General features: G+C 44.3%; 1 protein-coding gene across 2 annotated transcripts in view; it reads left to right on the top strand.

Annotated features, from left to right (window-relative positions):
* Positions 1 to 18,755, top strand: part of LOC139376970 (serine/threonine-protein kinase LMTK1-like) — a 61,718-nt gene that overhangs the window by 17,336 nt on the left and 25,627 nt on the right. For both annotated transcript variants that reach the window (XM_071120000.1, XM_071120002.1), the window contains exon 2: positions 6,564 to 6,705. In XM_071120000.1, the coding sequence (XP_070976101.1) occupies positions 6,564 to 6,705 (142 nt within the window). The remainder of the gene's footprint in view (positions 1 to 6,563; positions 6,706 to 18,755) is intronic.

Here is an 18,755-nt window from a genome sequence, read left to right as displayed (position 1 = left end):
CACCATCACAATAAATCCATGTAATATAGTCTACACCATCACAATAAATCCATGTAATATAGTCTACACCATCACAATAAATCCATGTAATATAGCCTACACCATCACAATAAATCCATGTAATATAGCCTACACCATCACAATAAATCCATGTAATATAGTCTACACCATCACAATAAATCCATGTAATATAGCCTACACCATCACAATAAATCCATGTAATATAGTCTACACCATCACAATAAATCCATGTAATATAGCCTACACCATCACAATAAATCCATGTAATATAGCCTACACCATCACAATAAATCCATGTAATATAGTCTACACCATCACAATAAATCCATGTAATATAGTCTACACCATCACAATAAATCCATGTAATATAGTCTACACCATCACAATAAATCCATGTAATATAGCCTACACCATCACAATAAATCCATGTAATATAGTCTACACCATCACAATAAATCCATGTAATATAGCCTACACCATCACAATAAATCCATGTAATATAGTCTACACCATCACAATAAATCCATGTAATATAGTCTACACCATCACAATAAATCCATGTAATATAGTCTACACCATCACAATAAATCCATGTAATATAGTCTACACCATCACAATAAATCCATGTAATATAGCCTACACCATCACAATAAATCCATGTGATATAGTCTACACCATCACAATAAATCCATGTAATATAGTCTACACCATCACAATAAATCCATGTAATATAGCCTACACCATCACAATAAATCCATGTGATATAGTCTACACCATCACAATAAATCCATGTAATATAGTCTACACCATCACAATAAATCCATGTAATATAGTCTACACCATCACAATAAATCCATGTAATATAGCCTACACCATCACAATAAATCCATGTAATATAGTCTACACCATCACAATAAATCCATGTAATATAGCCTACACCATCACAATAAATCCATGTAATATAGTCTACACCATCACAATAAATCCATGTAATATAGTCTACACCATCACAATAAATCCATGTAATATAGTCTACACCATCACAATAAATCCATGTAATATAGTCTACACCATCACAATAAATCCATGTAATATAGTCTACACCATCACAATAAATCCATGTAATATAGTCTACACCATCACAATAAATCCATGTAATATAGTCTACACCATCACAATAAATCCATGTAATATAGTCTACACCATCACAATAAATCCATGTAATATAGTCTACACCATCACAATAAATCCATGTAATATAGCCTACACCATCACAATAAATCCATGTAATATAGTCTACACCATCACAATAAATCCATGTAATATAGTCTACACCATCACAATAAATCCATGTAATATAGTCTACACCATCACAATAAATCCATGTAATATAGTCTACACCATCACAATAAATCCATGTAATATAGCCTACACCTTCACAATAAATCCATGTAATATAGCCTACACCATCACAATAAATCCATGTAATATAGTCTACACCATCACAATAAATCCATGTAATATAGTCTACACCATCACAATAAATCCATGTAATAGAGTCTACACCATCACAATAAATCCATGTAATATAGCCTACACCTTCACAATAAATCCATGTAATATAGCCTACACCATCACAATAAATCCATGTAATATAGTCTACACCATCACAATAAATCCATGTAATATAGTCTACACCATCACAATAAATCCATGTAATATAGTCTACACCATCACAATAAATCCATGTAATATAGTCTACACCATCACAATAAATCCATGTAATATAGTCTACACCATCACAATAAATCCATGTAATATAGTCTACACCATCACAATAAATCCATGTAATATAGTCTACACCATCACAATAAATCCATGTAATATAGCCTACACCATCACAATAAATCCATGTAATATAGTCTACACCATCACAATAAATCCATGTAATATAGTCTACACCTTCACAATAAATCCATGTAATATAGCCTACACCATCACAATAAATCCATGTAATATAGCCTACACCATCACAATAAATCCATGTAATATAGTCTACACCTTCACAATAAATCCATGTAATATAGCCTACACCATCACAATAAATCCATGTAATATAGCCTACACCATCACAATAAATCCATGTAATATAGCCTACACCATCACAATAAATCCATGTAATATAGCCTACACCATCACAATAAATCCATGTAATATAGCCTACACCATCACAATAAATCCATGTAATATAGCCTAGACCATCACAATAAATCCATGTAATATAGCCTACACCATCACAATAAATCCATGTAATATAGTCTACACCATCACAATAAATCCATGTAATATAGTCTACACCTTCACAATAAATCCATGTAATATAGCCTACACCATCACAATAAATCCATGTAATATAGTCTACACCATCACAATAAATCCATGTAATATAGTCTACACCATCACAATAAATCCATGTAATATAGTCTACACCATCACAATAAATCCATGTAATATAGTCTACACCTTCACAATAAATCCATGTAATATAGCCTACACCATCACAATAAATCCATGTAATATAGTCTACACCATCACAATAAATCCATGTAATATAGTCTACACCATCACAATAAATCCATGTAATATAGCCTACACTATCACAATAAATCCATGTAATAGAGTCTACACCATCACAATAAATCCATGTAATATAGCCTACACTATCACAATAAATCCATGTAATATAGTCTACACCATCACAATAAATCCATGTAATATAGTCTACACCATCACAATAAATCCATGTAATATAGTCTACACCTTCACAATAAATCCATGTAATATAGCCTACACCATCACAATAAATCCATGTAATATAGTCTACACCATCACAATAAATCCATGTAATATAGTCTACACCATCACAATAAATCCATGTAATATAGTCTACACCATCACAATAAATCCATGTAATATAGTCTACACCTTCACAATAAATCCATGTAATATAGCCTACACCATCACAATAAATCCATGTAATATAGTCTACACCTTCACAATAAATCCATGTAATATAGTCTACACCATCACAATAAATCCATGTAATATAGTCTACACCATCACAATAAATCCATGTAATATAGTCTACACCATCACAATAAATCCATGTAATATAGTCTACACCATCACAATAAATCCATGTAATATAGTCTACCTACACCATCACAATAAATCCATGTAATATAGTCTACACCATCACAATAAATCCATGTAATAGAGTCTACACCATCACAATAAATCCATGTAATATAGTCTACACCATCACAATAAATCCATGTAATATAGTCTACACCATCACAATAAATCCATGTAATATAGTCTACACCATCACAATAAATCCATGTAATATAGTCTACACCATCACAATAAATCCATGTAATATAGTCTACACCATCACAATAAATCCATGTAATATAGTCTACACCATCACAATAAATCCATGTAATATAGTCTACACCATCACAATAAATCCATGTAATATAGCCTACACCTTCACAATAAATCCATGTAATAGAGTCTACACCATCACAATAAATCCATGTAATATAGTCTACACCATCACAATAAATCCATGTAATATAGTCTACACCATCACAATAAATCCATGTAATATAGTCTACACCATCACAATAAATCCATGTAATATAGTCTACACCTTCACAATAAATCCATGTAATATAGCCTACACCATCACAATAAATCCATGTAATATAGTCTACACCATCACAATAAATCCATGTAATATAGTCTACACCATCACAATAAATCCATGTAATAGAGTCTACACCATCACAATAAATCCATGTAATATAGTCTACACCTTCACAATAAATCCATGTAATATAGTCTACACCATCACAATAAATCCATGTAATATAGTCTACACCATCACAATAAATCCATGTAATATAGTCTACACCATCACAATAAATCCATGTAATATAGTCTACACCATCACAATAAATCCATGTAATATAGTCTACATCATCACAATAAATCCATGTAATATAGCCTACACCATCACAATAAATCCATGTAATATAGTCTACACCTTCACAATAAATCCATGTAATATAGCCTACACCTTCACAATAAATCCATGTAATATAGTCTACACCATCACAATAAATCCATGTAATATAGCCTACACCTTCACAATAAATCCATGTAATAGAGTCTACACCATCACAATAAATCCATGTAATATAGTCTACACCATCACAATAAATCCATGTAATATAGTCTACACCATCACAATAAATCCATGTAATATAGTCTACACCATCACAATAAATCCATGTAATATAGTCTACACCATCACAATAAATCCATGTAATATAGCCTACACCATCACAATAAATCCATGTAATATAGCCTACACCATCACAATAAATCCATGTAATATAGCCTACACCATCACAATAAATTCATGAATTATTTTAGATAGGTCTAAAAAAGCATGATATAAATAAAATCTAGTCTATTTCAGAAGAAGTGTATTTCTTAACCGTTCGATTGTATGAGAGACAGTCTGAAAAAAATCTGTTTTGTGTGTTTTGATGCTGCTCTTTACACTGTAAACCCAGTGACCTCTCTTTAAAAACACAAACACAAATAGCCTGGGTTTTTCAGAGTACTTCTGTTCTGTTTTAACAAGTACTTTGAGTTTACATTCAAACACCAGATCTCAAGTTGGATGCACTAACTTCTTATGGTTTCATTACACAAGCATGGTGTTTTGAGTGTTTCCAGAGGATCTGTAGAGGATCTGATCTGATTCATTGATTCATCTGATCTGATTAATTGATTCGTCTGATTCATCACCAGAAGATCTAATGGAACATCTCCACACAGTGACTGCAGCTTTAAGGACTCGATTCAGACTTAGGAAATGTACACCTTTCCTACCCACTTCTCAGTAGTTGCTATTCAGACTTACCTTATGTTTCATGCAATGCGCTCTACGGGTGTGGCTAGCTTGTGCGAACTGAATCAATGTAATTCAACTGCTGAAAATCCTCCCACTTGGTGGCCAACAGATTCTCTCATGGAAGTTTCATTCAATAAGGTTTTCAGTGCATTTATCTTAAGCCATCCCTTTAAATATGGTGTACCTTTAATTATAATTTGCCAACAGACTCACTAGAATAGGAGCGGCAGGGTAGCCTAGTGGTTAGAACTTTGGACTAGTAACCGGAAGGTTGCAAGTTCAAACCCCCGAGCTGACAGAACAAGGCAGTTACTGTTCCTAGGCCGTCATTGAAAATAAGAATTTGTTCTTAACTGACTTGCCTAGTTAAATAAAGGTTACTGTTCCTAGGCCGTCATTGAAAATAAGAATTTGTTCTTAACTGACTTGCCTAGTTAAATAAAGGTAATATAAATACAGTGAGAGAACAGGTTCAGAATATAGAGATCAATTAAAGAAATCCATCTAAATATAGTTCAAACCCCTTCATCTCTGTTTCAGCACCAACTGGTAGATTTAAAAATACTCTGATTATTTAGGCACATTTTAGGGCTAGGAGAGTATGTATGAGTCACAAAAAAAAACTAGTTTGGAGAGCCTTTACGCACAAAATACATTGATGAATGAAAAATACTACACAGACCTGACAGAGGAAGGAAAGATCAACGGAATGGAATGGCAGTTATAGATGTATGTGGGTTTTATTAGTTCTACAGGCTTTTTGTTTGTTAAATTGCCAAAATAATCATTTCTAGTTGAATTAACACATGAGTCAAATCGAGCAAACACATCATTTTAATTTGACATGTTGGAGATAAGTTTTGACCAAGTAAACATTTTAAGGTCAGGTAACATTTTGACCCGAAAAAAAGCTTTTGTTTAAACATTTTTTATATTTATTTACAGTGCACTTTCATTTCGTTGATCTCCACCCTAAACAAGTAACAGATTAATAGCCTTCTATTCTCATGCTTAAATTCAAGGTCAGAATACACATAGAGAGAAAAGTACATAAAAATGTAATTCCATTCCATTTAGGCACGCTTAACTCTGGTCGGAATTCCCTCCTATCTGCCTGACATCAGCTTCCCCTGACAGAGACAGAGACAGAGACAGAGACAGAGACAGAGACAGAGACAGAGACAGAGAGAGAGAGAGAGAGAGAGAGAGAGAGAGAGAGAGAGAGAGAGAGAGAGAGAGAGAGAGAGTCCTCCTTTCCCCTCTCAATGTTGCTTCAACCTATTGCTCTCTGCTATGGGGACAAATGGATTCCCAGAGTTGGATTGCGTTCTCGTATACTGCAGGGAATTTTTGTTAACGGTAATATTGTCTGTTTGATCGACTACATCGCAGTCGGACTGCACAGAATCACTGCTATATAAATCATCTTGTTTTTCCAAGAACTTTGCATTGTGTGATCAAGCTAAAGGATTCTTTACCTCACCTTGCTCAAACTCACCTCAAACACACTGAACTGTGACCTCTCTGACCTCTCTGCCCTTCTGTTCTGTAGGAGTTTGAGAATGCCGATGGGGAGGAGTACCAGGCGGACCTGTCCACCCTGGCGTCCCCTGCATCCCAGAGCGGACCTGATGTCTACATTCTACCCCTCACGGAGGTGTCCCTCCCCCTGGCCAAACAACCAGGACGATCAGGTAGGACCTACCTGTCTGTCTGATAAAATTACACTTTTCTCACTTTTCCTTCCTTCCTTCCTTCCTTCCTTCCTTCCTTCCTTCCTTCCTTCTCCTCTCTCTCTCTCTCTTTCTCTCTCTCTCTCCCCCTCTCTCTCTCTCTCTCCCCCTCTCTCTCTCTCTCAATTCAAAGGACTTTATTGGCATGGGAAACATGTGTTAACATTGCCAAAGCAAGTGAGGTAGATAATATACAAAAGTGAAATAAACAATAAAAATTAACAGAAAAGTTTCAAAACAATAAAGACATTACAAATGTCATATTACGTATACAGTGCCTTGCGAAAGTATTCGGCCCCCTTGAACTTTGCGACCTTTTGCCACATTTCAGGCTTCAAACATAGTTGCATATTGCATAGATTTGTGCAATATACGACTGATTGTTGTCCTATGGACAGAGTCTCCCACCTCAGCTGTAGATCTCTGCAGTTCATCCAGAGTGATCATGGGCCTCTTGGCTGCATCTCTGATCAGTCTTCTCCTTGTATGAGCTGAAAGTTTAGAGGGACGGCCAGGTCTTGGTAGATTTGCAGTGGTCTGATACTCCTTCCATTTCATTATTATCGCTTGCACAGTGCTCCTTGGGATGTTTAAAGCTTGGGAAATCTTTTTGTATCCAAATCCGGCTTTAAACTTCTTCACAACAGTATCTCGGACCTGCCTGGTGTGTTCCTTGTTCTTCATGATGCTCTCTGCGCTTTTAACGGACCTCTGAGACTATCACAGTGCAGGTGCATTTATACGGAGACTTGATTACACACAGGTGGATTGTATTTATCATCATTAGTCATTTAGGTCAACATTGGATCATTCAGAGATCCTCACTGAACTTCTGGAGAGAGTTTGCTGCACTGAAAGTAAAGGGGCTGAATAATTTTGCACGCCCAATTTTTCAGTTTTTGATTTGTTAAAAAAGTTTGAAATATCCAATAAATGTTGTTCCACTTCATGATTGTGTCCCACTTGTTGTTGATTCTTCACAAAAAAATACAGTTTTATATCTTTATGTTTGAAGCCTGAAATGTGGCAAAAGGTCGCAAAGTTCAAGGGGGCCGAATACTTTCGCAAGGCACTGTATATACAATGTTGCAACGATGTACAAATGGTTAAAGTACACAAGGGAAAATAAATAAGCATAAATATGGGTTGTATTTACAATGGTGTTTGTTCTTCACTGGTTGCCCTTTTCTTGTGGCAACAGGTCACAAATCTTGCTGCTGTGATGGCACACTGTGGAATTTCACCCAGTAGATAGTTTATAAAAATTGGGTTTGTTTTTGAATTCTTTGTGGATCTGTGTATTCTGAGGGAAATATGTGTCTCTAATATGGTCATACATTGGACAGGAGGTTAGGAAGTGCAGCTCAGTTTCCACCTCATTTTGTGGGCAGTGTGCACATAGCCTGTCTTCTCTTGAGAGCCATGTCTGCCTACGGCGGCCTTTCTCAATGGCAAGGCTATTCTCACTGAGTCAGTACATAGTCAAAGCTTTCCTTAAGTTTGGGTCAGTCACAGTGGTCAGATATTCTGCCACTGTGTACTCTCTGTTTAGGGCCAAATAGCATTCTAGTTTGCTCGTTTTTTTTCTTAATTCTTTCCAGAGTGTCAAGTAATTATCTTTTTGTTTTCTCATGATTTGATTGGGTCTAATTGTGCTGCTGTCCTGGGGCTTTGTGGGGTCTGTTTGTGTTTGTGAACAGAGCCCCAGGACCAGCTTGCTTAGGGGAGTCTCCTCCAGGTTCATCTCTCTGTAGGTGATGGCTTTGTTATGGAAGGTTTGGGAATCGCTTCCTTTTAGGTGGTTGTAGAATTGAATGGCTCTATTTCTGGATTTTGATAATTAGTGGGTATCGGCCTAATTCTGCTCTGCATGCATTATTTGGTGTTCTACGTTGTACACGGAGGATATTTTTGCAGAATTCTGCATGCAGAGTCTCAATTTGGAGTTTGTCCCATTTTGTGAAGTCTTGGTTGGTGAGCGGACCCCAGACCTCACAACCGTAAAGGGCAATGGGTTCTATGACTGATTCAAGTATTTTTAGCCAGATCCTAATTGGTATGTTGAAATTTATGTTCCTTTTGATGGCATTGAATGCCCTTCTTACCTTGTCTCTCAGATTGTTCACAGCTTTGTGGAAGTTACCTGTGGCGCTGATGTTTAGGCCAAGGTATGTATAATTTTTTTGTGTGCTCTAGGGCAACAGTGTCTAGATGGAATTTGCATTTGTGGTCCTGGCGACTGGACCTTTTTTGGAACACTAATATTTTGTTCTTACTGAGATCTCTCTCTCTCTCTAATCCCATTGCTCTCTCTCTCTCTCCCATCTCTCTCTCTCTCTCTCTCTCTCTCTCTCTCAGTTCAGTTTGGTTCAGTTCACACAAGAGGCTTTATGTATTTGAAGTCAGCTCTGTGAGGAGGGATGTTCAGGGAATGACTGTCAGAGAGAACCATATCAAATTCATATAGTCACTTTCACAGGTTTTCTCAAAGGGAATACAACATATAAGGTAAAATAAAGGTGAGACAATAAAGGGAAAAGTTTTGTGCCTTTATTCTGTCCTTGACGAAGTGATGGAAACCTTGCAGTAGACTGGAGTGTTTTCAGTGAGGAGTCTTCAAGAATGTCAGGGCATACTGTGCTGTATATGCTGGCTCTTCAGTGCCCTGGACCACTACTGGGCCTATCCCCATCCCTACTGCCCTGGACCACTACTGGGCCTATCCCCATCCCTACTGCCCTGGACCACTGCTGGGCCTATCCCCATCCCCTATCCCTACTGCCCTGGACCACTGCTGGGCCTATCCCCATCCCCTATCCCCAATGCCCTGGACCACTGCTGGGCCTATCCCCATCCCTACTGCCCTGGACCACTACTGGGCCTATCCCCATCCCTACTGCCCTGGACCACTGCTGGGCCTATCCCCATCCCCTATCCCTACTGCCCTGGACCACTACTGGGCCTATCCTCATCCCCTATCCCTACTGCCCTGGACCACTGCTGGGCCTATCCCCATCCCCTATCCCCAATGCCCTGGACCACTGCTGGGCCTATCCTCATCCCCTATCCCTACTGCCCTGGACCACTGCTGGGCCTATCCTCATCCCCTATCCCAACTGCCCTGGGCCTATCCCCATACCCTATCCCCAATGCCCTGGAACACTGCTGGGCCTATCCCCATCCTCTATCCCTACTGCCCTGGACCACTACTGGGCCTATCCCCATCCCCTATCCCTAATGCCCTGGACCACTACTGGGCCTATCCCCATCCCCTATCCCCAATGCCCTGGTCCACTGCTGGGCCTATCCCCATCCCGATCCCCAATGCCCTGGACCACTGCTGGGCCTATCCCCATCCCCTATCCCCAATGCCCTGGACCACTGCTGGGCCTATCCCCATCCCTACTGCCCTGGACCACTACTGGGCCTATCCCCATCCCCCATCCCGACTGCCCTGGACCACTACTGGGCCTATCCCCATCCCCTATCCCCAATGCCCTGGACCACTGCTGGGCCTATCCCCATCCCCTATCCCCAATGCCCTGGACCACTGCTGGGCCTCTCCCCATCCCCTATCCCCAATGCCCTGGACCACTGCAGGGCCTATCCCCATCCCCTATCCCCAATGCCCTGGACCACTACTGAGCCTATCCCCATCCCCTATCCCCAATGCCCTGGACCACTGCTGGGCCTATCTCCATCCCCTATCCCCAATGCCCTGGACCACTGCTGGGCCTATCCCCATCCCCCATCCCCAATGCCCTGGACTACTGCTGGGCCTATCCCCATCCCCTATCCCTACTGCCCTGGACCACTACTGGGCCTATCCCCATCCCCTATCCCTACCTCCCTGGACCACTTCTGGGCCTATCCCAATCCCCTATCCCCAATGTCCTGGACCACTGCTGGGCCTATCCCCATCCCCTATCCCCAATGCCCTGGACCACTGCTGGGCCTATCCCCATCCCTACTGCCCTGGACCACTGCTGGGCCTATCCCCATCCCTACTGCCCTGGACCACTGCTGGGTCTATCCCCAATGCCCTGAACCACTGCTGGGCCTATCCCCATCCCCTATCCCCTATCCCCAATGCCCTTGACCACTACTGGACCTATCCCCAATAGCCTGGACCACTACTGGGCCTATCCCCATCCCCAATGCCCTGGACCCCTACTGGGCCTATCCCCATCCCCAATGCCCTGGACCACTACTGGGCCTATCCCTATCCCCTATCCCCAGTGCCCTGGACCACTACTGGGCCTATCCCCAATGCCCTGGACCACTGCTGGGCCTATCCTCATCCCCTATCCCAACTGCCCTGGGCCTATCCCCATACCCTATCCCCAATGCCCTGGAACACTGCTGGGCCTATCCCCATCCTCTATCCCTACTGCCCTGGACCACTACTGGGCCTATCCCCATCCCCTATCCCTAATGCCCTGGACCACTACTGGGCCTATCCCCATCCCCTATCCCCAATGCCCTGGTCCACTGCTGGGCCTATCCCCATCCCGATCCCCAATGCCCTGGACCACTGCTGGGCCTATCCCCATCCCCTATCCCCAATGCCCTGGACCACTGCTGGGCCTATCCCCATCCCTACTGCCCTGGACCACTACTGGGCCTATCCCCATCCCCCATCCCGACTGCCCTGGACCACTACTGGGCCTATCCCCATCCCCTATCCCCAATGCCCTGGACCACTACTGAGCCTATCCCCATCCCCTATCCCCAATGCCCTGGACCACTGCTGGGCCTATCCCCATCCCCTATCCCCAATGCCCTGGACCACTGCTGGGCCTATCCCCATCCCCTATCCCCAATGCCCTGGACCACTGCTGGGCCTATCCCCATCCCCTATCCCCAATGCCCTGGACCACTACTGAGCCTATCCCCATCCCCTATCCCCAATGCCCTGGACCACTGCTGGGCCTATCCCCATCCCCCATCCCCAATGCCCTGGACTACTGCTGGGCCTATCCCCATCCCCTATCCCTACTGCCCTGGACCACTACTGGGCCTATCCCCATCCCCTATCCCTACCTCCCTGGACCACTTCTGGGCCTATCCCAATCCCCTATCCCCAATGTCCTGGACCACTGCTGGGCCTATCCCCATCCCCTATCCCCAATGCCCTGGACCACTGCTGGGCCTATCCCCATCCCTACTGCCCTGGACCACTGCTGGGCCTATCCCCATCCCTACTGCCCTGGACCACTGCTGGGTCTATCCCCAATGCCCTGAACCACTGCTGGGCCTATCCCCATCCCCTATCCCCTATCCCCAATGCCCTTGACCACTACTGGACCTATCCCCAATAGCCTGGACCACTACTGGGCCTATCCCCATCCCCAATGCCCTGGACCCCTACTGGGCCTATCCCCATCCCCAATGCCCTGGACCACTACTGGGCCTATCCCTATCCCCTATCCCCAGTGCCCTGGACCACTACTGGGCCTATCCCCAATGCCCTGGACCACTACTGGGCCTATCCCCATCCCCTATCCCCAATGCCCTGGACCACTACTGGGCCTATCCCCATCCCCAATGCCCTGGACCACTCCTGGGCCTATCCCCATCCCCAATGCCCTGGACCACTACTGGGCCTATCCCCATCCCCAACTCCCTGGACCACTCCTGGGCCTATCCCCATCCCCAATGTCCTGGACCACTACTGGGCCTATCCCCATCCCCTATCCCCAATGCCCTGGACCACTACTGGGCCTATCCCTGCCAAATACAACAGGTGTAGACTTTACTGTAAAATGCTTAGTTACGAGCCCCTAACCCACAATGCAAAAAATTCTCAAAAAAGGAAAAAAGATGAGACTATACACAAGGAGTATAGGTACTGAATCAATGTGCAGGGTTACGAAGTCGTAATGAGACTATATACAAGGAGTAAATCAAATCAAATCAAATGTTTTCATATAGCCCTTCGTACATCAGCTGATATCTCAAAGTGCTGTACAGAAACCCAGCCTAAAACCCCAAACAGCAAGCAATGCAGGTGTTGAAGCACATTGGCTAGAAAAAACTCCCTAGAAAGGCCAAAACCTAGGAAGAAACCTAGAGTGGGAACCAGGCTATGAGGGGTGGCCAGTCCTCATCTGGCTGTGCCGGCTGGAGATTATAACAGAACATGGCCAAGATGTTCAAATTTTCATAAATGACCAGCATGGTCAAATAATAGGTCTGGGACAGGGAGCAAGTTCGGTGAACAGGTCAGGTCAGGTCATTCCATAGCCGCAGGCAGAACAGTTGAAACTGGAGCAGCAGCACGGCCAGGTGGACTGGGAACAGCAAGGAGTCATCATGCCAGGTAGTCCTGAGGCATGGTCCTAGGGCTCAGGTACAGGTACCGAGTCAATGTGCAGGGGTATGAGGTAGTTGAGGTAATTGAGGTAATACTGTATGTACATCTAGTATAGATTAAAGTGACCAGGATAGATAATAAACAGTGTGTCGTGTGTAGAGTCCAGTGAGTGTGTGGGTAGAGTCCAGTGGGTATGTGGGTAGAGTCCAGTGTGTGTGGGTAGAGTCCAGTGGGTGTGTAGGTAGAGTCCAGTGGGTGTGTAGGTAGAGTCCAGTGAGTGTGTAGGTAGAGTCCAGTGGGTGTGTGGGTAGAGTCCAGTGAGTGTGTGGGTAGAGTCCAGTAAGTGTGTGGGTAGAGTCCAGTGGGTGTGTAGGTAGAGTCCAGTGAGTGTGTGGGTAGAGTCCAGTGGGTGTGTAGGTAGAGTCCAGTGAGTGTGTGGGTAGAGTCCAGTGAGTGTGTGGGTAGAGTCCAGTGAGTGTGTGGGTAGAGTCCAGTGAGTGTGTGGGTACAGTCCAGTGAGTGTGTGTGTAGAGTCCAGTGAGTGTGTGTGTAGAGTCCAGTGGGTGTGCATAGAGCCGCCACATCAGTGTAAAAAAAATGGTGTCAAGGCAATTAGTCAGGATATCCATTTGATTAACTGTTCAGCACTTTTATGGCTTGAGGGTAGAAGCTGTTCAGGAGCCTTTTGATCCCAGACTTGGTGCTCCGGTACCACTTGCCGTGCGGTAGCAGAGAGGACAGTCTATGACTTGGGTGGCTGGAATCTTTGACAATGTTTAGGGCCTTCCTCTGACACTGCCTGGTTTAGAGGTCCTGGATGGCAGGGAGATCGGCCCAGTAATATATGGGCCGTACGCAATACCCTCTTTAGCACTTTATAGTCAGATCCCAAGCAGTTAGCATACCAAGCAGTTAGTATACCAAGCAGTTAGCATACCAAGCAGTTAGTATACCAAGCAGTTAGCATACCAAGCAGTTAGTATACCAATCAGTTTGCATACCAAGCAGTTAGTATACCATGCAGTTAGCATACCAAGCAGTTAGTATACCAAGCAGTTAGCATACCAAGCAGTTAGTATACCAAGCAGTTAGCATACCAAGCAGTTAGTATACCAAGCAGTTAGCATACCAATCAGTTAGTATACCAAGCAGTTAGCATACCAAGCAGTTAGTATACCAAGCATTTAGCATACCAAGCAGTTAGTATACCAAGTAGTTAGCATACCAAGCAGTTAGCGTACCAAGCAGTTAGCATACCAAGCAGTTAGCATACCAAGCAATGATGCATCCAGTCAAGATGCTCTCAATGGTGCAGCTGTATACATGCTTTAGGATCTGAGGGCCGCATGCCAAATATATTCAGCCTTCAAAGGGAGAGGATGCGTTATCGTGCCCTCATCAAGACTGTGTTGATGTGTTTGGACCATGATAGGTCATTAGTGACGTGGACACCAAGGAACTTGAAGATCTCGATCCGCTCCACTACAGGCCCGTTGATGGGAATGGGTGAACAGGGAGTACAGAATGGGACTAAGCATGCTCCCTTGAGGGGCCACCGTGTTGAGTGTCAGCGTGTTGCCTACCCTCACCACCTAGAAGTCCAGGATCCAGTTGCAGAGAGAGATGTTTTAATCCCAGGGTCCTTAGCTTAGTGATGAGCTTGGAGGGCACTATGATGTTGAACGCTGAGCTGTTGTCAATCAATAGCATTTTCATGTATAGTATGTGTTCCTTTTGTCCAGGTGGGAAAGGACACTGTGGAGTGCAATAGAGATTGCATTTTCTGTTGATCTGTTGGGGCGGTATGCGAGTTGGAGTGGCTCCAGGGTGTCTGGGATGATGGTGTTGATGTGAGCCATGACCAGCCTTTCAAATCATTTCATGGCTATAGATGTGAGTGCTACGGGGTGATAGTCATTTAGACAGGTTAACTTGGTGTTCTTGGGCACAGTGACTATGGTGGTCTGCTTGAAACATGTTGGTATTACAGACTGGGTCAGGGAGAGGTTGAAAATGTCAGTGAAGACACTTGGCAGGTGGTCAGCACATGCACTGAGTACACGTCCTGGTAATATATCTGGCCCTGCAGCTTTGTGAATGTTAACCTATTTTAAGGTCTTTCTCACATTGGCTATGGATAGCGTAATCACACAGAACAGCTGGTGCTCCATTGCATGGTTCAGTGTTGCTTGCCTTGAAGCGAGCATAGAAGGTATTTAGCTCATCTGGTAGGCTTGCGTCATTGGGCAGCTCGCGGCTTAGTTTCCCTTTAATCCGTGATAGTTTGCAAGCCCTGTCAAATCCGGCTAGCGACAGAGCTGGTGTAGTAGGATTCAATCTTGACTCTTTGCCTATTTGATGGTTCGTCAGAGGGCATAGAGCGATTTCTTATAAGCGTCCAGATTAGTGTCCTGCTCCTTGAAAGTGGCACTGTTGTTAACGAAGAGACACAAAGGGCCTTGAGATTACCCAACGCTGACGTTCTGTCCTGATGATGTATTGAAAAAACAGCTAGATGTATATACTCAGAGAAACATAGGATATTACAGTTGTTCAGATCGCGTCGATAGGATAGTCTCGGACAGAGCTCGTCCAGTTTATTCTCCAGTGATTTCAGGTTAGACAATAGAACGGATATAGACGGTTTAATCCACTTTCCAACATAGTCTCGTCAGGTGTCCCGCACGCTGGCTTCGATAACTCCACCACACACACACACACACACACACACACACACACACACACACACACACACACACACACACACACACACACACACACACACACACACACACACACACACACACATATACACACACAAACAAACAAACATCTGCCTGTAGTGTAATCACCCTGGCCCAGCTAGCCTACACAAGTGCTCCTTGGTATGCCAAGCATGCGAGAGCCAAACCCACGTTCTCTATCCCTCTCTTTCTCTCCCTCTCTTTCTCTCCCAGTCTTTCCTTATCTATCCGTAACAATAGCCCTGCTTGTCTGTTGACGTGTAAGATATGGGGCTGATGCATTCAGATACATTCATGACATCGGATGGTCGAGACGAAATAATGACTTGTACCACACAGTTGGGTGTGGGTCAGTTCGTAGGTCAGTCTGCTGCTTGACCAGCCATTCCAATATACTGTTCCTCAAAGCCTGGGCTAATATACATGAAGCTTCTCAGAGTAGGAGTTTTGATCTAGGATCAGTTCTGTCTTTTAGATCATAATGAATATTATTATATGCACCTGATCCTAGATTAACACTCCTACTCTGAGACCCAGCACTTCAGTGGAGGGGGAGACATGAGAGTAATCTTGTCCCCAAGGTGCTTAACTCATAATGTTGAAATAAGATTGTGGACCATCACAGAAGAGTAGTGGAACAAGTTGTGGTACTGTAGGCCTATGCGGTTGTTTTCTGTATAGCTGTATGGTGTTTCTGTAGTGATTAGGAGGCCTATAGGGACACACGGGGCTGGTTAAGGGCGGGGGGCTTAGGCAGTTAGGGGGCTGAAGTCAGAACCTCCATCCGCTCTGACCACTCCCTATGATCTCACCACAAGACCATGTGGCTGCTGTCGGATTATTGACAGATATACTATCTTTCTTTCTTTCTTTCTCTCTCTCTCTCTCTCCCTCTCTCTCTCTCTCTCTCTCTCTCTCTCTATCTCTCTCTCTCTCTCTTTGTCTCTCTCTCACCCTCTCTCTCTCACCCTCTCTCTCTCTCACCCTCTCTCCCTCTCTCCCTCTGTTTGTGTGTGTAATGACTCTGTTGTTACGGTAATAATTGTGTATGCTGTGTTTCTGGGAGGTGGATCCAGTCAACAGCCCCCCTCACCAAAGTTGTGTACTGTAGCTGTGTTGGGAGTAGAGGGGGGAGGCAGAGGGGGAGTTGAGGGTGGAGGTAGAGGGGGGAGGTAGAAGGGGGAGGCAGGGGGGGAGGCAGAAGGGGGAGGCAGAGGGAGAGGTGGAGGGGGGAGGTAGAAGGGGGAGGCAGAAGGGGAGGTGGAGGGGGGAGGTAGAAGGGGGAGGCAGAAGGGGGAGGCAGGGGGGGAGGCAGAAGGGGGAGGCAGAGGGAGAGGTGGAGGGGGGAGGTAGAAGGGGGAGGCAGAAGGGGAGGTGGAGGGGGGAGGCAGAGGGGGGAGGCAGAGGGGGGAGGTAGAAGGGGGAAAGGTGGAAGACAGAAGGGGGAAGGTGTGGCTTGTATTATTGCCAACCCCATACATTTAGACCTTGGCTGGGTCCAGAGTCAGAAATGGTCCCCGATAATATAATAATATAATAATAATAATAATACCCACCCTGATACAGCTGTGCTATACTATCACACATACACTCACACGGGGTTCACTGGTGTGAACACACAGACACACACACATATGTACACACACGCACGCACACACACACACACACACACATGCACAACACACACACTAACGTGTGCTTGGTCAAACACATTCAACTAAAACCTCCATAACCCCATTGAGTTCCACAACTCCAGTATGTCAGTATTCCATTCTGGCTGTGTAGGATTATCCAAGGACAGCACTACATTATCCCATGTCAGTATTCCATTCCATTCCAAGGACAGCACTACATTATCCCATCAGCAGCCCAAAGGTGAATCCCAAATGACACCCTGGTCGCTTTATAGTGCCTTACCTTTGACCAGGGCCTCAGCTCCAGCCAGGAGATCATGACACCCTGGTTGCATTATAGTGCCTTACCTTTGACCAGGGCCTCAGCTCCAGCCAGGAGACCATGACACCCTGGTCGCTTTATAGTGCCTTACCTTTGACCAGGGCCTCAGCTCCAGCCAGGAGATCATGACACCCTGGTCGCTTTATAGTGCCTTACCTTTGACCAGGGCCTCAGCTCCAGCCAGGAGACCATGACACCCTGGTTGCATTATAGTGCCTTACCTTTGACCAGGGCCTCAGCTCCAGCCAGGAGATCATGACACCCTGGTCGCTTTATAGTGCCTTACCTTTGACCAGGGCCTCAGCTCCAGCCAGGAGATCATGACACCCTGGTCGCTTTATAGTGCCTTACCTTTGACCAGGGCCTCAGCTCCAGCCAGGAGATCAGACTGTGTGCTGCTGCCATGAAGATAATGGGAATTCCATTTGGCCCTGAGTGATTTAGTCTCCTCGTCTTCTCATCTGTCTTGTAGCCGGCCTCTGTATAGACCGACCCTCAACAACACACAGCTGAGAGCGAGAGAGAGAGAGGCTGTTACTATGGTCCTCTTTGGTCTGTCCTTCAACCCTGGTCCTGGAGAACCACAGGCTATGCAGGCCTTTGTTCCTACCCAGCACTAAGACACCCGATTCCACTAATCAAAGGCTTAATGGACAGTTGATTAGTTAAATCAGGTGTGATAGTACATGGCTAGAAGAAGTCCGGAATTGAAGACGTTCTAAGGCGAGTTCTAAGTTCTAATAAGTTGAACGTTCCAAGCCATTCTAGAAGCCATTTCAGAAGTAATGGTGTAAACTCTAGTCTAAATTGTCAGTTATCACTAGATGCCCAGTTCACCACCAGTGTTGGGATTAGTTACCAGTGTTGGGATTAGTTATTGCATATTACTAGTTCATTAATGTAACACGTTACCTTAAAATATTACTTTGTGTGGAAAGTAATGCGATTACTAGTTATATAGACAAAATCAAGAAATCTGTCGGCGAGTCACGGGC

The sequence above is a fragment of the Oncorhynchus clarkii genome, chromosome 20 (genome assembly GCF_045791955.1).
Source record: "Oncorhynchus clarkii lewisi isolate Uvic-CL-2024 chromosome 20, UVic_Ocla_1.0, whole genome shotgun sequence".
Classification (NCBI taxonomy): Eukaryota; Metazoa; Chordata; class Actinopteri; order Salmoniformes; family Salmonidae; genus Oncorhynchus; species Oncorhynchus clarkii.
Note: the sequence above shows the minus strand (reverse complement) of the source record. Positions and strands in the feature narration are given on the sequence as shown.